We start from the raw sequence: 27,372 nt of genomic DNA on the forward strand, positions 1-27,372 counted from the left end.
ATGTACAAAAATATTTATAGCAGCTCTTCTTGTGGAAGCAAAGAACTGGAAATTGAGAGGATGCCCATCAAATGGGGAATGGCTGAACGAGTGATGGGATACTATTGTGCTGGAGAAAGCAAGCAGACTTCAGAAAAACCTGGAAGGCCTTAAATGAACTGATGCTGGGTGAAGTGAGCAGAACAGGAGAACACCATACACAGTGACAGCAACATTGTGTGATGATCAACAATGAGCGACTTAGCTCTTCTCAGCAACACAGCAATCCAAGAGAATTCCAAGACTCATGATGGAAAATGCTATCCACATCCAGAGAAAGAACTATGAAGTTTGAATGCAGATCAAAGGATACTATTTTCACTTTTTTGGAGGGGAGGGGTAGCTTTTCCTTTTGGTTCTATTTCTTCCTTCACAACATAACTAATGTGGAAATATGCTTATAATGATTGCACATGTATAACCTGTATCAGACTGCTTGCCATCTTGGTGAGGGGGAGATTGGAGGAAGGATGGCAAGGATGAAGAAAAAATCTGAAACTCAAAATCTTATAAAAGATGAATGTTGAAAAAAATCTAAACACATAATTAAAAAAAAATACTATTTATCCAAAAATAAATAAGTCATCAGCACCACAGAAAACTCAATGACCCATCCAGAGTGTTTATAGGACAGCAACTTGCTCACAGATTAATCTTCTCTAAAAGATTCTCCTAAGGCTAACCACCTCAGCCTACTCAACAATGAATTTTAATGTCATTAAAACCTAGGGGATCAAATATAAAGTCTTCTGTTTGGCTTCTAAAGTCCTGCACAAACTGGTTCCTTCTTATCTTCCAGTCATTTTGGGGGGTTGGTGGGGGGGTAGAGGAGGCAACCAGGGTTAAGTCATTTGTTCAGTGTCACACAGCTAGTAAGTATCTGAGGCCAGACTTGAACTCAGGTCCTCCTGATTCCAGGCTACTACTCTATCCATTGTGCCACCAAGTTGCCCCTTGCTTTCCAAACTTAATACATATCCACATACTCTACGCTCCAGTGACATTTGCTTCTGACTGTTCCTCATACATGAAATGTTATCTCCTGACTCCATGCCTTTCCAGTGGTGGCTCCCATGCTTGCAATGCTCTCCCTCCTCATCTTGGCTCCATCTAAGTCTAAGCCACCATCTTTGTGCAGAAGGCCACCTTTCCTGACCTATCCTCTCCCCCTGATCCTCCACCCTATACATACACCTCAATATTAGCACTCTCTTTCTGAGGGTACTAATGTGAGATTGCCTCTAATTTACCCTGTATATACATATCTCATCTGTGCATAATTGTTTACATTTTGTCTCTCCCAATAGGATGTTAGGATCTTCAAGGCAAGGACGGTTCCTGTCTTTCTGTGCATCTCCAGCATTTGACATAATGCATGCCATGCATACAGTAAGTACTTAATAAATGTTTGTTGACTTGTATTGTGGGTACTCCCTCCATATCACAGACTGCAAACTGGTCAGACCCGCCTATCCTCTGGCGCTTGTCTATAAATCACAGACAGTTTCCTAATAGGGATCGAGTGTACCCCATTATCACACCCCACCCAAGCCTGCTTTTCCTGGGCGGTAACCCTGTGCTTCAGACCAATTGGGTCATGAACTAGCTGTGTAGCCATGGGCAACTCATTTGACATCTCTGATCTGCAGTTTCTTCACATATAATATGAGGAGGTTGGATTATCTGTTTTCCAGGGTTTCTACTGATTTTTAAGATTTTTACATTTTAGAATTTTTCTCTCTCCCAACCAGATGGTCTCCACCAAAAATGACCTCTTCTGTATCATAGGCCTTCAGAATTTTGTTCACTTCTAGGTCATATTTAGTTGAATAGATAATGGATGCTCATGTAATAATGCATGATGATGATTGACTGAATAACTATACCTAGTCGCTAGTCTTTCCAGTTTACACTTTGAATCGTGCCATGTAGGTGGCTCCCTACTCTCCATAAGCTCACCCCTGGAATTGAATGAAATCAAGTCATTATTTTTTTTGTTGTTTATCAGTTGTTTCAGTCACATCCATTTCTTCATGACCCCATTTGGGGTTTTCCTGGCAAAGACACTGGAGTAGTCTGCCATTTCCTTCTTCAGTCATTTTACAGATGAGGAAACTGAGGCAAACTGGGATACGTGACTTTCCCAGGGTCACACAGCTAGTAAGTGTCTGAGACTAGATTTGAACTCAGGTCTTCCTGACTCCAGGCCCAGTGTTCTATCTACTGTTATCACCTAGCTGCCCATTATTTTTAACAATCTAATTTTTTTCAATAAACAAAAATCTATTTTTCCCTTTCTCCCTCTATCATGGATAGAAGAAAAAAAAGCCTTTTAACAACTAACAACTAAGAATAGGCACACAAAACAAATTTCCATAATGACCATGTCCAAAAAATGTATATCTTCTATATCCCAAATCCACTGTCTCTCTCTCTCTCTACCAGGTGGGAAGAATGCATGATCTTCAGTCCTCTGGTATGGCTATTGTATAGGAAATTAAGTCATTATTCACTAATGCAGGAGAATGATTTTAGCCCAGAGCTTTGGCACATAGTAGGTGCTTAATAAATGTTTGTTGACGTGGTGATAGGACAGGATTTTTTTGTTCTGTTCTGCTTTTAAATTTGGAGATGAGATGTTTGACTTCAGAGGCAAAGGGAATCCCCTATACCCATGAAAACTGGCATTTGGTCTTGACAGTTGCCTGGAGAAACTAAAAGGTTAAGTGGGTTGCCCAGTGTTGCAAGGCTAGATGGGTCTTAAACCAAGGTCTTTTTAATCAGAGGCCGCTCTCTATCCACTCTAATATGTTGGTTTGTTTGTTTTTTCCTTTTTTTCATTTGCATTGACATCTTTTGTTTTTATGCCAGCTTCATCCTAAATCTCTCTCTCCCTCCTCCCTTCTGTCCCCAGAGAGCTATGCCTTGTAATAAAGAAGAAAGAAAGTGGGATGGTGGTGCAGAGCTGTTCAGCAAGAGAATACATCCATCAACTGAATCTGATGGCCCATGAATGTTTGACACCTGAGACCCCCAAACTGCCTTGTTTACTAGAGGTATAAAAATTACCATCACAAATTCTAGGAAGGAGGAGATAAGAATATAGATTGAGAGCTAGAAGCACAAAGAGGAGGGGGGTGGTAACAAGAACTGAATAAGTGCTTACCATGTGTCAGGAACTGTACTAAGTGCTTTACAATTATTTTATTTGACCCTCATAATAACCCTGGGAGGGAGGAGCTGTTATTATCCTCATTTTACAGTTGAAGAAACTGAGGCAGACTGAAATCTTCCAAGTCTTCCTGACTCCAGGCTCAGTGACCTGTCTGTTGCGCCACCTAGCCTATTCCCTCATTGTACAGATGAGGAAACTGAGGCAGAAATTTGCTCAGGATCACACAGCTAGTTAAGTGTCTGACTGTTTTCACTGGCTGTCTCCCATGTGTGGAACTCATCTCATCTCAGCCTCTTGGCTTCCTTGGATTCCTTCAAGCCTCAGCTAAAATCCTACCTCTTGCAAAAAGCCTTTTCCAGTTCTCCTTAATCTTAGTGCCTTTCCTGACTACTCCAAATTTATTTTGTCCATACCTTATTTTGCACCTCGTTGTTTGTACATTGTTTCCCCATTGGATTGTGGGTCCCGTGAGGGCAGGGACTGTCCTTTGCCTTTCTTTGTACCTTCAGTGCTTAGCCCTGTGCCTCTCACATACAGGAGGCTTAATAAACTCTAGCCGATTGACTGACAATCAGGGACACTGACCGTGGCAGAGAGGGTAAACCTCATCCTTTGAGACTGACATGGGGGAGGAGATAGAATGTTACATATGGAGAACAGCAAATCAGCTAGTTTGGCCAACAGTTAATAACAGTACAACGTGCTGTCAAGGTCCTCAAGGGACTTTTACTTCCCTAGCATGCTGTTCATTAGCTGTCAAGGTCCTCAAGGGACTTTTCCTTCCCCACTGTCTATTTCTCTCAGTGCTCTCCTTCCCCCAAACATACATTTCAGCAGACATCAGTCAATCAGCAAATGCTTCCAGACAGGAATAATTCCCGATATTTGTGCTCTCCCCAGTCCCATGGAATCAAGGCCTAGAAAGGCAACCCTAGATGAATACTGCCAAATGGGAAAGATGGACCAGTTTTAATCAATGAAAAGGCATGTTCACTGACAGATTGATATATTGTTTTAAAAAACCCTTCTCCTCTAGATGACAGCCGAAGACCTCTGCACTTTTCCTGACCATAGCCAACAGAAAAGGTCCACAATTCTTTTGGCTCTGGGAAAAGTGTAGCCTCATACTGAATGAATCTGAATCAGGTCAACACTTGTCAGAACGCTGGCTATATATGACGCCTACCAGGTGATGTTAATCACTACATTACTAAGACCGCTGCGACTAAAAACCATGTTTGCCCATGTGGAGAGACCAACGAGAGGTGTCAGGGGCTGGGTCAGTGACTCACACTGACAAAGGAGATTTTTTTCATTTGGCTTGTTCACCTGAGCTATAATCACACCAAGAGCATCAAATCAGACTTTTCATGTGCTTTCTTTACTATACAGCTTATTTACCATACACATGATCATAGTCATGCTTTAAGTTAAACATGAAGAGTGAGAACAGAAGTATTAGTCAAGCCAACCATCAGCACTTTTCCAATGACCCAAGCCCTTATAATGACGTATGAGAGACAGCATAGTGGGAGGATGCTAAAAGAAGTTTCCTTAGCACAGGTTCATTCAGTTCCTCTCCTTGAAAAAAGAAAGCCCTGGGAACACTTGTCTCAGTCAGGATAGCAATGAAAAAAGCCAAGAATCAAAATGAGTTTCTGACTCTAAGTCAGATTATAGCTGAACTGAGGAAATCGAGAAACATTAAAGAAGATACGGGTTCAAGTCAAGATGTGAAATTAACCTGGATTTCTACCTTCTGGGACCTACAGACAAGACCTTCACAGTCCCTGGCTTTAGTCCTCCCTTCTAAGAGAGAGTTTCACTAATCACAACATTCCTAATAGAGTAGAACAGATGAATGAATGGAAAGTACTTATTAAGGGCTTACTATGTGTCAAGGACTATCCTAAACTCTAGGAATATAAATGCAAACATAAGATACTCTTGCCCTTAGAGAGCTTACATCTGAACGGGTGCAAGACAATACATACAGGACCCTCATGACCAGGGAAGGGATGTCCAAAAGAAGTGGTAAAGTGGAAAAATAGGAAAGTCCACTTACATCCTCTTTCCATAGGCAAGGGTAGAATTGATCTGATTATAGTTTTCAGGGCAAGAAGTAGAAAGGGGGGAAGGAGAAAAAAGATAACAAGACAGCAGTTGGGTAAAAAATGGTCAGGATGAAGTCTTTCAGTGAATACTATGTACCAAACACTGTGCTCAAGGCTAGGGACACAATCAAAGACAAATCGTACCCTCAAAGAGCTCATAATTTAATGGGGAAGACAACTTGCAAACAAATATGTACAAAAAAAGGCCATATGCGGGACAAATAGGAAATAATTAATAGAAGGAATTAAGAAGCATTGAGAACAGCTTCCTTTAGAAGGTGAGTTTTAGCTAGAATTTCAAGGAAACCAGGAGGCAGAGATAAAAAGAGGAGCATTCCAAGTATGCAGGACAGCCAGTGAAAATGTCCAGAGATGGGAGATGAAGTGTCTTGTGCAGGGAACAGTAAAGAGGTCGGTGTCATTGGATGAAAGAGTATGGAGGAGGGGGAGCCTAAAATTGAGAAGTCTGGAAAGGTAGGGAGGAGCTAGGTTACGAAGGGTTTTGAATGCCAAAAAGAGAATTTTATACTTGATTTTGGAGTGATTAGGGAGCCAATCAAGTTTATGGGGAGAAGGGGTTAATTGGTCAGACTTGCACTTTAGGAAAATCACTTGGGTAGCTGAGTGGAGAATGGACCAAAGCAGGGAGAGAATCATATCAGGCCAATCAAATCAGCAGGCTATTGAAATAGGCTAAGTGAGAGGAAATGAGGACTCACTCCATGGCAAGGAGATAAGAAGCACATTTGAGATGTGAGAGTGAAGGGTTGTGAGAGTGAGAGGTTGAAGAAACACCTACATTTCAAGTCTAAATGACAGGAAGGAAGTTTAGACAGTATGGTCCTTGGAAGTGCAGAAATGAGTATCGAATTTCTTCCCATACAAAATAGACAAAACAGGTGGCCCTGATAATAAAGACCAGTGACAGCTGAAAAAAAAGAGCTGACATGACATAGCTGCTCAATGATTAGAAGGCATAGGTAGTTCTCCAGTTTTAGAAGCATTAACTGATGCCTGACATAGTTATGCTAGCCACAAACTACGTTCCTACATAAAAACCCTATATACATCCACCCTTCACAAGGAGGGTGTACTTTGTGGAGTAATGTGCTCAAAGTTTACAGAAGAATGTTGTGTTGTTACTTTTATTACTGTGTTAGTTCATTAAATGCCTTAGTTAACTAGTAAAATGAAACACACTGGTGGGGGCTCATGTGCACTAGCTCAGGCTGGGTTCTAACCATAAATGTATGTTGGTTCCTAGGATAGCTTTCTGGCAGGGTTCCTGGGGGATAAAGAGTTCTGTGTGTCATGAACACTTGCTCTCTATCAAAATTATACTATTCAAGGGAAAATATTCTTGCTTATAAAATTCCAAACAAAGGTTCTATTGAAAATTTCAATGCCAGTGACTCCTAGGGAGGACAAAAACTCCCCAGAAGAAATTCTGTTCTTTCATATTACATTCAAAGAGGCTACTAAGTTTTGCAAATGCCTTAAAATAAAAATCATTGTGCTTTGAAAATGTGTTTAAAGGACCAAAATTCATATTCGGAAGTTACACATACAAAAATTGTATAGGTATAGTTCTCTCTGCTGGTCATATTCTTAATTTATAAAGGTACAATTAGACAAGAATAACTAAGAACTGATACAATCATTTCTGATAATGATTTATTATCACCTGAAAGTTGGATGAAAAAAGCCAGCATTAAGTAGGAAAAAAGGAAAAATCAAAACCAATACTAACTTGTAAGACCAATTTTGTTCCAAATCTCAAAGGCTCAAACTTTAAACCTAAGTCACCTTAAAAAATAATCTATTCTAACACTCTTGTTTTACAGTGTCTATACATCCAGAGGAGGTTAGCAATTTGTCTAAGAACTGAGCTAAATAGTATGTGATCTGAAATTAGGGCCTATGTCTCCTGCTTCCCAGTCCAGTGTTGTTTCTGTAGTGACATACTGCCTCCATGAAAAACAAAAGTGACCCGGAAACTAAGCTTCTTACAAAACTCCAGGAGACACACGGCATCAGGAATGACAACATTCTTGTAAATTAATGGAAATCCGTGTGCTAATTGCAGTCATTTCAAAGCTGACTACAAATTCTGTCCCTATGTTCCCCCACCCATGTTGTAGATGCCAAGACAAGGAAAGCTGAAGACTTTGAAGGATGAATTGGGGACAAGGCCACGAATAGCACTTTTGATCTGAAATTCAGCCGGTGCTCTAATCCTCTGATAAGAATTACAAAGCTAGGAATGTTCATTCTAGACGTTTACCTTTCTAGACTGGTTCATTTCAAGAAACCACTAAATAGAACTTTCTCTTGAATGTTTTTAGAAATATAAAAATGGACCCTGTTATTAAGATAGTACACATACTGAATAGGAGATCGATCTTGCAGTCAGGAAGACCTGGGTATAAATGCTATGTGATCCTCAACAGATCATTTCACCAATACAGACTTTTCCTCCTGTGTTACAAGGAATGGTTCACAAAGTCATGGAGAGGAGATTCAGAAATGCATGTTGTATGAAAACAGATTATTAACACTTTTTTTTAAAAACAAGAAAAGTGATTTATATCCATCCCAGAATTCAACCAACAGTTATTAAACACTGTAATACAGTGTAAGGTACTGTAATGAGTGCTGAGGAAACAAGAGCTCCTATCCTCAAAGAGCTTAGTCTCTACTAGAAACACAGCATAAGGTAATATTAGAAAGTACTAGCTATTTGAGGGATGAGGGAAAACTTCAGGGAAGACATAGTCCCTGAAATAAACTTAGAGGAAGAACATAGATTCTAAAAGGTAATTAAGTGGGCATTCCAGACACTGGGGATAGTCCGTGTAAATAAATACTGGAAGTTCAAAGATGGAACACTGAGTTCGGAAAATAGTTAGCAGCTCCATTTGGCTCTAATATCTAGGGAATGAAGGAAGATATCATGAAATAAGACTGGAAAGGGAGATCAGAATAAGATGACTGATGCTTTAAGCACCAAGATGAGGAGCCGTTATGTGATGCTGTGGATAAAGCAGTAGGACAGGAATCAAGAAGACTCATCTTCATGAGTTCAAATCCAGCCTCAGACACTAGCTGTGTGACCCTGGGCAAGTCACTTCACCCTGTTTACCTCAGTTTCCTCATCTGTAAAATGAGGCAGAAAAGGAAATGGCAGACTTCTAGTATTTCTGCCAAAAACAAACCCAAATGGGGTCACAAAGAGTCAGATACAACTGAAAAACAACTAAACAACAACAAAGTGCCAGGATGCGAAGGTTGTGTTTTATCTGAGATACAATGAGAAGTCACTAAGGATTTTAGAGCAGAAGATGTCAGCCTTACTTCTGCCTTGGGAAGATTATTTTGGTAGCATGGCAGAGAATGGATTACATTGAGGAGATTGCTGACACACTCACCAGCCTGAAGTAAAGGCTAACTGCTAACTTACATGATGTGCTAAGATTATTTTCACTTCTATATAGTATGTAGACAGGAACTTTAAAAAAAAACTTTTTTTTAAATAAATAGCTTTGGCCTTGCAGGTACAAGGTCTCTGGAATATCCAGAGAAGGATGTGTTGGAACTGGCTGGATCTCACCAGCCCAATACCAAATTTCCAGTTCAACCATTTACACCTCAGAAATCATCCAGTATTACAAATCAAGGCTTGGCTTATTGTTTTGTAGATTATCTAGAGTTAAGAAATGTGAGTGCAGATTAAATGTGTGTGGTGCCTACATTTTTTTCAGAGAGCAGGTGGTTCTACATTTCACCAGCACCACTGTCCCCAGGAGACCTTAGATCGCATTTTGAGAACTGCTGCTCTCAACAATAATTAAGACACCTATGGCAAAGTCCTTTTTGACACTATTCTAACAGCCTCTCTAAGGGAGGCAGTCAAGGTGACACTGAAAAACTCTCCTTTTTAAGGCTAAAAATGAATTCAGACACATCTTACAAGAGCAGAATCTATTGGAAGAAGGCAGTTTGAAAGTCAGCAGATTGGAAGTAGGAATCCTAAAAACATGGAGCAGTTGCCCAGTCTGTTCAAAACAGGTTTATGACCAATTTAAATAGGTATGGGAGGACAAGGATTACACTTGTGTTTTTACTGATACAAGGAACTCCCACGTAAGGAAATTCTTTGTATAGATAGGACACCTACAGTCTTAGAGTCACCTAGAGCCAAAGTGTCAAAGGGACAGAATCTGAACCAGGTTAAAATGTAATTGGAAAACATTTGATAAATAAATATACACCAGATAAATAACATAAAAATACATAAATTAAAATATAATAGAGTGTGTATGTGTGTATAATATTACAATGTGGTTTTCTAAGTCAATACATGGCCTATAAGGAACTTTACATACTGTTTCATGGGCTCCATTTCTTCACTGGCCTGGAGCTCTGAGAGGCAGAAGTAGTTTTGCCAGGTTCATGCCATCCAAGGTGGGCCAGAAAACTTCCTGGGAGCAGAGCCCAGCTTTCTAGTCTCTTCTGCTACCTCTTAGTAACATTAAACACTAATAGGAATAACTGCTCCCCATCCCTTAATTCATGGGGCTAAAAGTCAATTCACACAAAAAAATTTAATCCATTATGTACTATGTCTCTGAGATTGACAAAATCTCTCAGATTCTGTGTTACAGGAGGAAATCACTTTGAAATAATGCATTAGAAAAATGCTTTTCGCAACCAAAATCTGGAGGGATGTAGTAAATTGGGAAAGAATTTTTACAGCTAAGCTCGGGGATAAAGGCCTCATTTCTAGAATATATAGAGAACTGACCCAAATGTATAATCATACAAGTCATTCCCCAATTGATAAATGGTCAAAGGATATGAACAGGCAATTTTCAGAGGAAGAAATTAAAGATATCTATAATCATATGAAAAAATGCTCTAAATCACTATTGATTAGACAGATGCAAATCAAAACAACTCTGAGGTACCACATCACACCTATAAGATTGGCAAACATGAGAGAACAAGAAAATGATAAATGCTGGAGAGGATGTGGGAGAGTTGGAACACTAATTCATTGTTGGTGGAGCTGCGAGCGCATCCAACCATTCTGGAGAGCAATTTGGAACTATGCCCAAAGGGCTACAAAAATGTGCATACCCTTTGACCCAGCAATATCGCTACTAGGACTATATCCCCAAGAGATCATAAAAATGGGAAAGGGTCCCACATGTACAAAAATATTTATAGCAGCACTCTATGTAGTTGCCAAAAACTGGAAGTCAAGGGGATGTCCATCAATTGGGGAATGGCTGAATAAATTATGGTATATGAATGTAATGGAGTACTATTGTGCCATAAGAAATGATGAACAAGAAGACTTCAGAGAGGCCTGGAAGGACTTATATGACCTGATGCTGAGTGAAAGGAGCAGAACCAGGAGAACTTTGTGCACAGCAACGACCACAGTGTGTGAGTTTTTTCTGGTAGACTTGGAATTTTGTAATAACGCAAAAACTTCTTATAAAAAAAAAAAATCCCAAAGGTGGTTCTCAAGGCAAAATGCCTTCCACACTCAGAGAAAGAAATATGGAAGTCACTCACAAAATGTAGCAGATCATGTTTGTGTATGTGTATGTGTTTGTGTATCATGTTCTGATTTGTTATACGATTTCTTTCATTTATTTTAGTCTGACTACATAGCATGACTATAGTGAAAATATAGTCAGTAGGAAAGTATATGTAGAATCTATACAGAATTGTATGCAGTCGTGGGGAGGGAGGGGGGTAGTGGGGGGTAGGTGGGGGGGGATAAAATCTCAATTGTATGGCAGTGATTGTTAAACATTAAAAAAGAAAAGAAAAGAAAAGGAAAATGCTTTTCTAAAGGTCAGGCTTTAAGGGAGGTGGAAAGGAGAGGAAATTAATTTTTTAAATTCTGGAAAAAACAAAGAAAACCTTTGTGTGTGTCACATCGTCAATGACAATAGCTGATAATAACATGTAGCATCTGTAAATTGCTTTAAGGTTTGCAAAGCAGTTATATAGGTTAGTTAGCTCATTTGATACTCACAAAAACTTGGGAGGTAGGTGCTATCATGACCCCCATTTTACAGATAAAGAAACTGAGGCTCAGAAGGGCAAGGGACTGTCTGTGTATATAGAGCTACTAAGCATCTGAGATGTGATTCGAACTCAGGTCTTCCTAACTGCAAAGGTAGCAATGCTATCTTCCCTAGGCACAGCACATGAATGAGATGAACTCAACGACATCCAAGTACTAACTAAATTAAAAATTAAAAATACACCTGCTTGTCTTCTAGGGAATCAGGCTCCCCTTTGCTGGAGTCAGAGCTGGCGTCCTCGTCAGAGCTGTTGATTGCTTCTTCCTCATCAGAGGGCAGGTCACCCAACAGGAGGTCCGGGTCACCCTCGTCTTCATGGGAAGACCTAGAAACACAGTAACGCAGGGCAGCATTTATTGCCTAGTAAGACACAAACAGGAATTGGACCTGGGATTTCATTGATGTAGGGAAGGTCGGCAACTTCTCTGAAGCTTACAGTCTTACTTATACACACTTGCCTAGAAAAGTTAAGTGACTTGCCCAAGGTCACACAGGCAGGCATTGTCAGAGGTCTGACCTGAATCCAATGCTTTCTGGTCTTGCAGTTGTGATGTACAGTAGGTTAGACAGAAGCAGGATGTACTTCAGTCAGTCACCAAGTCACCAAGCCTTTATTAAGTGCCAGGTACTAGGTCAGTGCTGAAGATAGGAAGAAAGGTTAAAAAAAAAAAAGTCCCTCCCTTTAAGCGACTCACAATATAATGTGGGGGAAAATATGAACACAACAAGGCCCGCACAAAATACACAGAGTATAAACTGGAGCTAATTTCGGAGGGAAGGCACTAGCACTAAGGGGGGCTGGGAAGAAGATAGGATTGAGGGAAATCAGGGAGGTGGAGAGACATGAGGGACATTAGGAATAGCCAATGAAAATGCAGGGAGATTGAAGATGGAGTAAAAAATCTCCAGCTGTCTGAGGAAAAGGAAGAAGGTCAGTGTCACTGGACAGAAGAGCACATGGAGGGAAGGAAGGTATTGTCTATCCTTCCTTCTAGAAAAAGACCAACGACATCATGGGTGACGTCTTGATTCTGGTGTAAGGTATAAGAAAGGTGGGAAGGAGACAGGTTATGAAGGACATTAAATGCTAGCAGATTTTTATATTTGATACTGGAGGTAATAGGGAACCACTGTTGTTTATTGAGTAAGAGGGGGAAGGTAATCTGTTCAGACAGATACTTTAGGAGAATCACACTGATGGTTAAGTGGAGAATGGGACAGGAATGGGGAGAGAAGAGGCAGTATTATGAATAGTACTAAATAGGCTATTTCAATGGTCCCAGTGTGAGATACAGGGCTTGCACTATGGTGGTGATGTTCCAAGAAGAGAGAAGGTGAAACTGAAGAAAGCACTTGCAAAGGAGGAATCAACAGGACTTAGTCCAAGACGACACTTGGGTTGTAAGCCTGAGTGACTGGAAGGATGGTGATATTCTCAACAGAAAGGGAGGAACAGGGGAGTGTGGGAGCAAAAATACCTCAGCTATATACATGTTGATTTTCAGAAGTCTATGAGATCTCCAGTTTGAGGGGTCCAATAGAAAGGTAGAGATGCGAGACTGGTTTTCAGGAGAGAGTTTAGGGCTGGACAAAAAGATCTGCAAATCATCTCAACAGAGGAGCTGATGAGGTCACTAAATGAAAGAGTAGAAAGAAGAGAAGACAGTCTAGGACAGGGCCCTGGGGAACACTCACATCTATCAGGTTAAAGATGGATAAAAGGAGAATGAGGAGATGTCTGAAAGTTAGGGGGAGAATCTGGAGAGTACAATGTCACTAAAAACTTGAGAAGAAAGTATCAAGGACAAGACAGTTATTGTGGCAAGTGTGGCAGCAAGGTCAGAAAAAATGAGAATTAAGCATAGCCCTTTCAGTTGAATGATATGTGACAGACTGTAGATAATTAAGACAGTAGGAGGAATGGAAACAGAAGCTTTAATTGTAGACAGTCTTTTCAAGGAGTTTGGCCATAGAGGGTTTTTTGATAATGGGGAGATATGAGTTTGTCTGTAGACAACAGACAAGAATTTGAAGATTGGTAAAAGAGAAGATGATGATGATGATGATGATGATGACACGTAACATTTATGTAGTACCTACTCTGTGCCCAGCACTGGGTTAACTGCTTCACAAATATTATCTCATTTGATCCTCACAACAATCCTGTAAGGTCGGAATCTGCTGGAGAAGATGGGATGGGACAGGATCAACTGTATACATAGAGGGCATCTGCCTTTGTAAGGGGAAGGGCTACTTCTCATTTGCGGTAGGGTGAAGGCATCTGCAACATAGGAGCTTGGATAGTGCGGGAATAGAAAAGCATCTTGTCTGAGAATGGTCTCCATTTTTTCAGTGAAATATGAGGCAACGGTGTCACCTGAAAAGATGGGGGTAGGGAGAACTAGGGAGCTAGGAAGGATGAAAACATATGGAAAAGTCTCTGCGATGAATAGGATAGAGAATTAAAGAGACGTAAAAGGACTGCCTTGCTGCAGTGAGGTCCCAGTTGAGATTTTTAAAATAATATTTCATATAATATAATTATAATGATTTTTTATTTTTACCAATTCCACTTGAAATGAACACAAATTTGTAGTAGACTTAAGCAGTATGGTGCCATTATTTTCTCCATCTCTGTTCAGAAACATAATAGGAGGGAAGGAAGTGAATGGTGGGACTTGGGTTGGGGATTGGCATGGAATAAGATGTCACAGTACAAAGGGGCAAGGGATTTTAATATAGTATAGTGTTGAACTGGTTTATCAAGGGTTCAAGAGAGGGAAGTTTCCTCTGGAACCCAACTCTTCTATCCTTGGCAGTAGCTTTTTATATAGGTCTGTCCTGAGTCCCCTTTTTGTTTACCAGGCCAGTCTAGACTGCTCTGGTCCCAGAAAATCTCTAGGATTGGTGCCAATTCCTTTCTAAGCAAAGACAGGTAAGGGAATGGGAAAATAGTCCTTAATGCTTGCTTTAAGCCACCAGATAGATTATCAGGCTTTATATCATTAAGCCACAGCAGATTTCTGTCTAGACTTATTCTACTAACCTCAACCCTTCATTGAATTTAACTTCTTGGTCACCGTAACAACCCCCTTTTCAGGATTGTTAAGATCCAATAAAATAAAGGCAAAGGCAGAGAGTCAGAGCAGAGGCCAGAAAAGAAAGAGTTAAAAAAATAGGTTGAGGTTAGATTGCCTCAGAAGGCCTTGAAGATAACAGGAGAATGAATGCAGATGTTCTTTACATTGGGGCTTTGTCAGGAATCTGCTAATCACAGGCCAATTGTATCTGGGAAAAGGTCCCCAGATAATGAGAAGGGAAAAAAGATAATGGATTTGGGGGTGGGGGGAATACACACACACACACACGCTCACATATACATACACACACATGCACACATACACACACACATACACATGTGTGCATGTCTCATACAGGCAGGCCTGCTAACTATTTTCTTACCAAGCCCCATCCCCCTTAGCTGAAAGAGATAACCTCTGGGGGAAAAAAGGTGGTAACAGGGAATGCTACCAGGAAGGAACCAAGGCTCTCAGTTCTAACACACAGGGAAATGTACTAATCCAATGCTGCAGTAGTGCTATACTGGTGCGTCCTCCAAAACCAACTTCCAAATCTCTGGGTATAAAATACAGGTTGGTCAACTTGCTAGAGAAGACAGGAACAGCTTCCTGCCTCCCTGGGATCCTGTCAGGCCCCTCTCCAATCTACTTTTCATTTGGCTGTCAAAATAAAAGTTGTAAGATGCAGGTCAGACCATAATATTCTCCTGCTCAAAAATCTTCCATAGCTTCCGATGCCTCTAGGATAGACGTTTTTAACCTAGGGTCCAGAGACAGCTCCTGTGGACAGATCTGTCTTTTCTTTTCTTTTTTTTTTTTTTGTATCCCCAGTACTTAGCACAGGGCCTGGTACATAGCAGGCAATTAGTAAATGGTTACTGATTTATCTGTGAATATGATGTTACGCGTTTTTATTTTGCTTCTATTTTCACTAACGTCAATGAAATTGAGCATTTTTTCTTGGACAAACCTAGACAACAAACAAATCCTGACTGGGGGTGGCGTTTCCTTAGCTGTCACCAGACTGCCAAAAGGGTCCACAACACAAACAAGGTTAAGAACCCCTTGCCCTGCTATAAGACAAAATATTAACTCTATGGCCTGGGGCAGAAAGCTTTTCCATACACCAAAATGCAAAGTACAAATCTCATAAAGTTAACTAGAGCTCCGCCTCATGAAAAACAAACAGACACACTAAGAATCTAAATAGATCTGAGCTGAAAAGGATGTCCAAAATCATGCCATTGTTCGTCCTTTCCTTCTTTTTAAGATGCTAAACTGAAGGCTGGGGGGGTTGGGGGGGCGGTGAGGGAGAAGTAGGTGGTGTGGTCAGTAAGAGCAGCAGGTCTGGTGTAAGGAAGACTGAATTCAAATGTGGCATCAGACACTACCTAGCTGTGTGACCCTGGGCAAGTTATTTGCCCTCTCATTGCTTCAGTTTCCTCATTTGCAAAGTAGGGTCATAGCACCTGCCTCACAGGGTGGTTATGAGGATGAAAAAGAGATAATAATTCTAAAACACTTGGCATAGTCCCTAGCATAGAGCATGCACTGTTTACACATTAGTGATAATTATTGTGATCAATATTACTGTTAAGTGACCACCAAGGTCACACAGACAGTACATGTCAGAGCCAATATGAGAATCCAAATCCTCTAACTCCAAATCCATCATCCTCACCATCATGCACATAATGTGTCCCTAAATGGTAAGTAAGCTCCTTGAGAGGATGGGAAGGGAGAAAAGGTGGGGAAGGGAGGGGAGGAGAAAAGTTAAGACAGGAACGGGGAGGGGATAGAAGGAAAGAGAAAAGGAGGGAGAAGAGAAGGAGAAAAAGGAGAAGGAAGGAGAGATTCGGAAAGGGGAGGGGGAGAAAAGAAAAAAAGAGAAAAGGAATTTCTTTTGATTTTATTTGAATGAATAATTTTAATTTTACTTTAACAAATAATTTTTTAAAATTAATTTAATTTAAATAGGATTACTGCAATCCATTTTGTGTGAGGGGAATTCCACAGGAATGTTCCTGAAGAGGAAAAGAGCTATTTGTAGCTTTGGTTGCAAAGATTAAGGAACAAAGTTCCCCTAGTGACCAGCTTCCTTTTTACCATCTCTAACATCTAAGGATATCCAGAGAAAAGACCAGAAAGGAAGAAAGTGGGGGAGGGAATGGAAGGAGATGGGCAAACCACAAACAAGCATTGACTACCAACTGTACTGGAAATCCACCCCTCAAAGCAGAAGGTGCTCAAGAAGTCTACTTAGAATTTCTGGAGAAAGTAGGGTCAAAATGGAAAGGATACCAACTACAGAATCAGAGAACACCTGAGTTCAGAATCTGCTACGGATGCCTCTCATATCTGTATGATCTTTGGCAAATCACTTCATTTCCCAGGGCCTCAGTTTCTTCATCTGTAAAATGAATTAGATGACCTATGCTCCCATGATCCGATTTCTCTTGGTGACTTGAGGAAGGGTCTGGCATGGATCACTAATTTTGTTCTAGGTATTATATATCAATTACTCTGAATAAAAGCCACTGGAAGAACATCTACAAAAAGAATTCTTAACCAAGGGTCCTTGAACTTGACATTTGTTTTAATATTTTGGCAAATGTATTTCAATAGAGGTTTTCTTTGTAATGCAGGTTTTCTTTGTAATGATCTAGATTTTATTAGATGTACTGAAAAACAAGATTCAGAGAAGGGCGTAAGAGGCTACTTGCCAAAAGGGGTCAAGATCCAGAAACTTACAAGGTCGATGCCCCAATCACAGTCAGGTTCTGATTATCTACTCATGTGTAGATACCCTGATGTGTTTTCAAGAATCAATCCTGCCAACCAGCTGCCCCATCACCATGTGGGACCAAGGTTTCCAATTGGGAGTGGAGGGGGTGCTGCATGAACCCCTGCTGCCACAGATTGAGGCTGCTCAGTGCTCAGCTGTCCAGTTGTCATGAACACAGGCTTCTACAAGAGACACAGGGTCTGAATAGGGCAGCTTCCTGATGGCAAGGTGCCCTCCCAAGCAGGTGGGCAAGACAAAGCGTGCTGGCCTCTCCACTCTGGCCAGATGCTCTGCCTCACAGAGCCCAGACAGGGGCGAAATCCAGCTAGGAAGCTTTATCCCCAGATTTACACCAGGAAAGCCGAGCGCTCAGTCCAGACTGCTCAGCTCCTTATCTGGAGAGATACAAAGGAGCATTACATGGGGGGAAGAAGGGATATGCATCTAATCTCTTTCCAGTCTCTTTTTTAAATTTTTTTCAATGGTGAATTTGTATCTGCTTCAGACTGTCTGGAGTATAAATCTGAAGTCCTAAATATAAAATAATTCAGGATTTAAAAAGAAAGGAGTCAAAGAAACATTAAGATTATTGTCTAAAAAGAACAAACTATCATCCTGAGAGCAGCAGACACTGAATCCCACCTGCTTAGCACAAAGAAGAGGGATTAAATTATATCAGAAACCACATGTTTAAATAAAAATTAAATTAAATTAAAAAATAAAAATTTTTAAAAGAGCAACATTTTTCTCAAATTGCTGTCATACAAAAAGAGATTCCTCCCCAACCATGACTTTTTTTAAATGAATAAGATCCCTATGTTTGCCAGAAGAGAGAAGCCAGTCTATAAACCTTTATTAAGGACAATAGGCATTATACTTCCTATACACCAAGAACTACAGTAAGTAATGGCAAACAGGAAGGTTTAGAGAGTGGTTCAAGAGCTGGCATCTGACCAAGAAAGACTTAGGTTCAAATTCTGACTCTAACACTTAATGGTTGTGCCATCTGGGGATGACACTTAATTTTCTAGTGCTAAAGAAAACTTTCAGACTCTAAGTTTGGAGGCAGCTGGTGGTGTAATGGTTTGAGGATGGGGCCTGGTGTTGGGAAGGCCTGAGTTCTTATCTGACCTCAGATACATACTTATTGCGGATGCCTTTTGGCAAATCCACCTATTGATTTGCCAAATCATCTTCTCTAAATCTCATTTTTAAGTGTGTATAATAAAATCCAAATCATTACAAAGAAAATTTACTAAAATACATGTACCAAAATATTAAAATAAAAGCCAAGTTCAGGGACTCCTGGCTAAAAATTCCTTTGGTCGATACATATCCAGTGGCTTAACTGATTGTAACACATACAAGGTTTTAATGAAAGAGTGACCCATGATAGAAACCTCCTCAAGGCGCTGAGGGAGATAGGATCTCAGGAGCACAGGCTGAGAGCCGGAATAGACTTCAGAGGACAGCTAATCCACTGTGCTTGCTTTCTTTCATAGCATTTGGTTTTATTTCTTTACCCATTTTGTTACAAGAAAAGGCTCAGTGAGGACAGAGGAGGAAGGGCATATTCAGAAAAAACTGTGATACAGATACACACACACCTTAAACCAAAAAGAAAAGAAAAAACAGATTGCTATTGGCTTCAGGCAACAGCGATAATGAAACAGTGATGCAGCATGGCATTGTGGATAGAAAGTAAGTCTCACAGTAGCGAAGACCTGAGATCAAATCTCACCTTTTCAGACTCAGCCCCAACTGATTAGGAGCAGCTCAGCAGAACAGCTAGACAGAGCAGGAAGCCCTGAGTTCAAATCCTGCCTCAGATACTTACTACCTGTGTGACCCTGGGTAAATCACTTAACTTCTGTTTGCTGTTTCCTCATCCGTAAAATGGGGATTAAAAACCTACCTCCCAGGTTGTTGTGAGGACCAAACGAGATAATCGAACATAGGAAGCACTAAATAAACATAAGTTATTCTTGTTATGATGATGACGATGACATCACCTTCCAATGCCCTTGGCAAAGCTTAGAGAGACTATATTAGTTTACGTACAGAGAACCCTCTTTGGTAGAGGGAGTTTCTTCATCTGAGAATTCCCTATGCTAATGAAATCACAATTTCTATTCAGAATGTATATATGTTTGTGTGTATTACGTGTATGTATGTATCCAAACAGATGCCCATCAAAATAGCCCCTCATGAAACTTTGATGCCAAAAAGACAATTCTATAGTCACTAGAGAATTTCTAAATGACTTCTGATTCTATTTTTATATGTCGAATATTGAGTATCTTCACTTTAGATTTTATCTCCTTTTTACAACAAAGGAATTAACTAAGATTCTATAAAGTGATTTGCCCAAGATCACACAGCTAATCTACTGGCAGATCTCAGATTGAATTTTGTCAATTTATAGGACTGGGTCAGTCCACCAGCACATTTAATGAGTACCAGGCAATGTGCTGAACAATGGATATACAAAGAAAGACACCAGTGGTCCCTGCCCTCAAGGAGTTCAGTGGAATATGACACAAGATTTATTGAAGCTGAGCTAAGACAGCTTCCCCAAGTCTTACCTGATGGGACTCCAAGACATTTAGGGCAGCCAAAAACATCCCCCTTCCCTGCGCTCTGTCAGGATTCCCCCTAAGTGAGATAGCACCAAGCATACTCTTGGGGGAAGTGGGAGGGGTAGTCAAGGACCATGTGGTTAGGGTGCATTTTCCTGTTCCCCTAAGGAGTTTTGTCACTTTTAATTTCTACTCAGTGATCTTAAGAGATCTGAGAAAGTTTAAAATAAATTTTTAAAAATTAATTAATTAAAAATAATTCTTCCTCCTGCTATAAAACAGAATCATAAATTTAAAGATAGAAGGGACCTTAGATCTAGTTCAACCCACTCACTCTACAAATCAATATGTATTTATTAGTTGCCTACTATGTGCCAGGCACTGTGTTAAGTGATAGGGATACAAATACAAGACAAAAGAAATTCAGTTGATGCCTTCCAGATGCTTAAAGTCTAATGGGAAAGATGACACGTAAAAATAAGTGTGGAGGGAGAGAGCATGGTGGTGAAGCCCCAGAGTACCATGGATGACTAGTCTGGAGTATTCCTCAAATGCAGGTTCAGGGGAGAAGGGGGTCACAAGGAGGGGTAGAGAGGGAAACCAGTTGAGACATGATAGTAAAGCCTGGCCAAAGCAGAAACTAAAGCTCAGATACTTTAGGTGACTTCCCCAAGGTCTCACAGTAGAAGAGTCAGGAGTTGAACTGAAGGTCTTTGACTCCAAAATCTATTGTGTCACCCTGCGGACCACTGAAGATTTTGGGTCTGGCAAAGAGACATTTACAGAATGCTGATTTAGGAAGACTAATATCATTGCTATTATTAGGATGTGGAGAAGGAAATGGCAAACCATTCTAGTATCTTTGCCAAGAAAACCCCATGGAAAAAGTCCATGTAGTCAAATGGAGTTGGACATGATTGAACAACAATGAAATTAGTAGGATGAGGGGGATTAGAAGAATATATTATATTATTATACAATATTATAATGTCATGTCATATCATGTGATGTTATACTATATTATATATTATGGAATGGGATATTAGAGGGATAGAAGTAGGGGAGGCATGAAGACTAAAGAGACTAGGGATACTTAACCTGGAGTCCTTAAATTTTTAAAAATCTTTTGATCAGTAATCTTACATATTTTTTCTCATGCATTTGAAACCATTACTCTGAGAGAGAGGGTCCATAGGCCTCACTAGACTGTCAAAGGGCTGTTCATGTCACAAAAAGGATAGAGAAGCCCTGAGCTAGTAATTACGGTAACATTTCAAGATGGAGGTGATAAGGGTCTTGTGGTAGAAGTGAGAAGAACAAAAGGAAGGGAAAGATGTCATAAATGGAACCGTGGAGTCCTTTGTGTTTCCTTAGAGAAGTGATAACCCTTTGAACAAGATTAGCTCTTAGATAAAGGGTGAATTTCCCAGGCCCTGGGTACCGCCTCTTTCAGACCACATTAAGGCCTCACAAATTCACTTCATCTCCTTGGGCAACACTCTTAACCTTAAGGATGGTGACATGGCAAGTCAAGTATCAAAGATGGACATCCATCCATCACTGGACAGCGCTTCTTTCTATTAGTCCAAGGTACTACTGATAAGTTAATTTTCAAGGTCAAAGCCCAGAGAAAGTGGAATTAAAGATCATCTCTAGAAAACCTTTCTAGCTGCAGGATTCCATGAATGGAAGAGAAGGAAAGACTGATATGATTTTCCTACAGAGAACAGTCCAACACCTTTCAAAGCTAAGTAATATCAGTCTCCTGAAACAGTCAGTAATGGAAGCATGGCCTCTTAACTTTGAGAATTTTCTTTGCTCCATTCTCTCTTTAGTTCCCCAGTAGGGAGATAACACACTGACGTTGTCTGTCTCTGATGGAAGGTCAAAGCAACAGGATGTGCTGTTTCCTCCACCTCTTCCAGCCTGGGCAATGCCTAACCCGACAGCAGAATAAAAGAAAGACGCGGGAAAGCCAAGAAAGCAGGACCAAATTGATTCTGTAATTCCTAGCAGTCACTTTTCCAAATAAATGTCTCCATGGAAAATTCTTGTGGCCAACATAACACTACTTGCAATATGGTCCCTTTCCCTTGAATAATAATGTATAAACAGTTCTAGAAATACCTGAAGAACTGTAAGGTAGAGATGCTATGCCTGGATAACCGGATCATCCTCTTTTTATGTTTTGTCCTATTTCTCCAAGCTTTAAGAGATTAATATGAAAAAAAATAAAAAATGCATTTCCCCCTCTTAGAAACTGGTTGATGGGGGTCTCTTACCAATTTCCCAAGGGGTCTGTTAGAGGCAAAAACCCTGCAAGAAAAAGCCAAAAAATGGAATGGACATATGGAAGGGAATGTTGAAAACTATAAAAAAATGAATAAACTTAAAAAATAGACAAATAAAAATAAAGATGGAATGGGCAGTGGGAAAAGGAAAGAGAGAGAAAAAGAGAGGGGGAGAGGCTTTTTAGATAAATGGAATTTTATTTGTATAAAAAAGCATGGGACAGCAAGGTGGAATGATATCAGGTTAGAAATGAGAGTTGAAGAAGTCCTAATTTGGACTCCCTCCCTTATATACCCATTAGCTGTGTGACCTGGGGGAGTCACTTAACCTCTGTTTGCCTTAATCTACTAGAGAAGGAAATGGCAAACCACTCCAGTATCTTTGCCAAGAAAACCCTATGAATTGTACTGGTAGGATTTGATCCACAGGGTCATGTACCATTTGATATAACTGAACAAAAAAACCAAAAAAACCTACTTCTGGAGAAGCTAGATGTGCTATTTTTCTTTTAACTGGAAATTTGACCCCTTTATTTTTGCTTAGGATCTCACTCCAGGATCATCAGACAAATGCGCTATAGTTTTTAATTTCTCTCAAACGTATATGAACAAAGAGGTTTGTTCTAGATCCCATATGGGCAGATTTGTTTTGATTCTCTCCTACAAGTTCTAAGTAGCAAAGACTTTTGTAATCTTCCCTTCGTCATCTATCACCCCTGACCCAGAGTGAACAAAATCTCCCATCCACAGGATGCTCTAATAATCCATTTCCAAATGACGGCTCATTCTGGCTTCGTAACCATGTGTTTCCTTTGGCTACTTTCATATTTCTCACAGAACAGGTGGGGGAAAACCACAGTGAAGAATACTGTAAGTATTGTAGTACAGAGGCCGATAATTATAAGAATACATATTTTAACAGAACTGTAGGATCGTAAATGTTAGAAGTGCCTTTATCTACTATAATCTTACATCCAATTCAAAAATCCCTTCTAGAATAATTCGACCATAGTATATTTTACTGCAAAATGAAGGAGATGGAGGGACTGTGGTTCCATCTCTGTTTTGTTCTATGAGTCCAGACCAGTGGTCAGCTTTCATCTGCTTGCATATGTCTGGTGACAGGCAGGGAACTCACAGCATTCTAATGGATAAAAAGCTTCTCTTCTCATTTCCATGTACGTTCAACCCACTGGTCCAGTGCTAGCTCTGCCCTTGGGAATTACATGGAGTCTATCAACAAGCATTAAGCACCTACTCTGCCACACACTGTACTAAGAACTGGGGGTATAAAGAAAGGCAAAAACAGGGGTCCTTTCTTTCTAATTCAATGGCGCAAACAACACTATATGTATAGTATAAATGGGTGGTAACTTCAGAAGGAAGGACTATATTCTGAATAAGTACAAACAGTTCTAGAAATACATGAAGAATTGTTAGATCTGGTTGGTGTCATCCCTCCCTGCCCCCATCCTTGCTCCTCCATTCTCCACCAAGGCTTCTCTTCCTAAAGGTCAATAGGACATTACCCATCCTGCCTTGGGTCACCAACAAGTTTATCTACTGTGCTACCGAAAGGATCCAAGAAAATACGTATTTGTATAAACAGTTTGCAATTCCAGCATAAAATCGGAAATGAGACTCAAACATCTACATCCTCCCAACTCCTACTTTCTCTTTACACTCCCACAAAATAAAATTCAGTTTTGTGGTCACTGATTTTCTATGCTGTATCGTAAGACTCCAAGGTCTCCTCTCTCGATTCCTTCTTCCCTGCTTTAAGAAGAGATACTCTTTGAGAGCAGTACTCATAAGTGAACACTTCTCAGTCCTTAAGAGAGAATCTGTAAACAGAATCACAATATTCTAAGATTATAAGCATAACACAGCATTGTTGGAGTAGGTGTCTGATGAATGAGATAACATTTGTAAGTTACAATTGGTGCCAAATAAATGCTTGTCAACCCTACCTCCCCTTGTTATAGTGCTTTACAATTTCCAAAGGGCTTTCTTCTATATTAGTTCTTCTATCCTCATTGGACATAAGTGGTTTAGAGATGTTAATTGGCCTGCCCAAGGTTACTTGAATAAGGAAGCAGCTGAATCCAGAAACCAAATTTGGTCCTTTGAGTCCTATCTCCCACCAATAGTAAAGAAGATGGGGAGGATAAGAAGGGAGATCTTTTGACCATAAGCTCAAATGCTACTAAAAATAATTTTATATAATAAACAACAATATTTTGTATCATAAATGCGTTATATAATTTATATTATGAATAAATATAAAATAAAAATAATAAATATTATTAATATAGCAGCCAGAATTTATATAGCATTTTTATGGTTTGCAAAGCACTTTACATAGATCTCACTTTATCCTCACAACAACCCTGCAAAGTAGGTGCTCTTATTATCTCTTCCATTTTGCAGATGAGGAAACTGAGACAAACAGAAGTTAAGTGACTTGCCCAGGGTCACACAGTAAGTGTCTGAAGCAAGATTTTAACTTCAGGTCTTCTTGCCTTCAGGAAGATAGCACAATGGACAGAGTGAGGAGCCTGGAGAGGATTCAAGTTTAAATCTGGCCTCAGACACTTACAAGCTGTGTGATCCTAGACCAGTTAGTTTGCCAGTTTCCCCATCTGCAAAACGAGCTAGACAAGGAAACAGTAACAAAAAACAAAAAACAAAAAACTCCAACATCTCTGCCAAGAAAGTCCCAAAAGGGGTCAGAGAGAGACATGACTGAAACAATTAAACACCAAACTTCCTGCCTCGGAGTGTGTGTTTACATGTTCTTCCTGGCACACACTTGTGTATCAGTAAGCACCCCAACAAACACAGGGGAGCATGCTATCACAGGTTCTCTGTCATCTGCTTCTCTAAAAAGAAAGGCAACTTTTGAGGGGTTAACAATCACTTTAATCAAGCACAGGTGTCAGAGAAAATGAAAATAAAAATTTCAGAGAATTCAAAAATCAACAAACAGCGCTTTCAAACCGCCTGACCAATAAGATACATACATCTTTACCAGAGAGGGAGCACCAACATCTGGGTTTTCAAAGCCAGGGGGTTGCTTAGCGGCTTCCCAGAGTCTTATCTGGTACACAAAGCTTCTTCCAAAAACTAAGCCCCAAAGTAAACCCTCACCCTCAGAGTATTTATACAAGTTTCAGAGCCAGAGGGCATGACCCTCTGACCCAGTGCCTTAACAGAAAAAACAAATAAAGGTGGGGGGGGGGAACCCTTCTCTAAAACAACTCCCCTAATCAAGCTTCCCTCAATGGGCAGGCCCATCAATGGGTGGAGAAGATCTTTAATCACATTATTCAGAGACATTATACTTCTTGGTATAAACAAAAACAGCAAAAAGATCCTACTTTGCTTGGCCTCACAACTTGCAACTATACTATGGTTCACTTCCAAGAAAAGACCAAGTGCTCACCTTGTTTTTCAGGTTCATTACCAGACAGTGTTGTGCCAGGGCCAGAGTGGCCCAGTAGAGAGTCTGAGTTAACAGGTCAAGTTTAAGCAGCCAGCTCAACTTGCTTAAAAATTAAAGCCAAAAGTTGCATACAGCAAACATGCCTTTCTCATACTGAAAAAAACATGAACTGGATGACTTTGTCTAGCCCTAAGTAGGATAAAAAAAGACATATCAATACCTTTTCAGTACACCAATAATAATATGTTGATAACAAATCTGTCTATAGTATGCCAGTAATAAGGCCAATTGACAATCCAGCACGAAAATACCACCAGGCTTTCTCCCTCTCGATTTGCCCATGGCCATTTCTAAGAGCAGATTTCAGTAACACTGTTGTCTGTCTGCGTGTCTGTTCACATCTGGAGCCTTATGAATCATCATCATTCCAGCTATCATATGCTGCACTTAGAGCAAGAATCCGGATTCAAAATCCACACCTGATAAAATACCAACTGTGTGAGCCTGGGCATGATACATCACTTTCCTGATTACCCATTTCCTCATCCATAAAATGAGAATAATGATAACAGTAGCTCTAACACCTACTTCCTAAGGTTGACAGGAGGAACAGATAAGCTTAAATGATGTAAAAAGCTTTGCAAGTTTTAAACTGATATAATAATAATAGCTGGAATTTATGTAGCATTTATAAGATCTGCAAATTGCTCTACAAACAACCCTGGATAATAACCCTGTTATTATCCTCATTTTACAGATGAGGAAACTAAGGCAGACAGGTTAAGTGACTTGCCCAGTGTCACTCAGTTAGTAATAAGTGCCTGAGGCCAGATTTGAACTCTGGTCTTCCAGACTCTGGGCTGAACACTCTGCACTGAACCACCTAGCTACTGAGAAAATATAATTTAGAACTTAGCTATCAACTTTATCATCCTGATTGTCATTAAAATGAAATTGTACTCACTAAATTCTTTATTAAAATTGAGTTCTAACCATTAAAAGAAAGTACAAATTTATGATCACTTTTAAAATTTGGGTAAAAAAAATCACTTTGTTTAGCACATGCAAATACACAACCACATATTTTGCTTATTGGAGCTCAGATGTCAAGCTCTTTGATGGAAACCAATGGGGTGGACACTGAATTTGAAATCACTAGAATTCAGTTCCAATCCAGACTCAGACACGCTCTGTGTAACTGTCCAGGCTCTTCATCTTCTCATCTCCATAATGAGAGGTTTGGACCCAAATGGGGCCTGAGGTCCTTTCAGGCTAGTTCCAATGCTGCTATCTATGATTAAAAAGCCTCAGGTTACAAGCAAATGAAAATGAAATATTTATACTAAGCTAATAATACCTGTCTGAAGTCTTTCCATCACAGTGTTGTTGTGAGGATCAAACAACATGACTATTGCATTTTAGCTGCTATTACTGTCATCATTAATAAAACAATAATGAAGGTTTTATTTATACCTTAAAGTATAGACCTATAAATTAATTCAGGTATTATTTATACCTTCTACCCAACATTTAATTATTTAATTTGGGTATTATTTGTAGCTTTTAACTAGGTAGTTATAATTAGGTTACTTATATTTTTAAGTATTAATTAATAATGAATTATTAATTAGGTATAGGAGCATTATCTTCTTTAAACATCACGTTACTGGGTTCAGAAAATAATATAATATAAAAAGATTTTCCTTTACATGGGTTAAAGGGTTCCTCTACATTCAGACCTTCAGGGGGACAGCAAAGTC

The 27,372-nt window shown here is 39.9% G+C and overlaps 1 protein-coding gene across 1 annotated transcript in view; it reads right to left on the minus strand.

The window, feature by feature from the left end:
• Window positions 1-27,372, minus strand: part of FGD6 (FYVE, RhoGEF and PH domain containing 6) — a 169,090-nt gene that overhangs the window by 96,208 nt on the left and 45,510 nt on the right. Inside the window, exon 3 of the mRNA XM_072655602.1 lies at window positions 11,616-11,757. Coding sequence (XP_072511703.1) covers window positions 11,616-11,757 — 142 coding nt within the window. The remainder of the gene's footprint in view (window positions 1-11,615; window positions 11,758-27,372) is intronic.

This window comes from Notamacropus eugenii, chromosome 3 (assembly GCF_028372415.1).
Source record: "Notamacropus eugenii isolate mMacEug1 chromosome 3, mMacEug1.pri_v2, whole genome shotgun sequence".
Lineage (NCBI taxonomy): Eukaryota > Metazoa > Chordata > Mammalia > Diprotodontia > Macropodidae > Notamacropus > Notamacropus eugenii.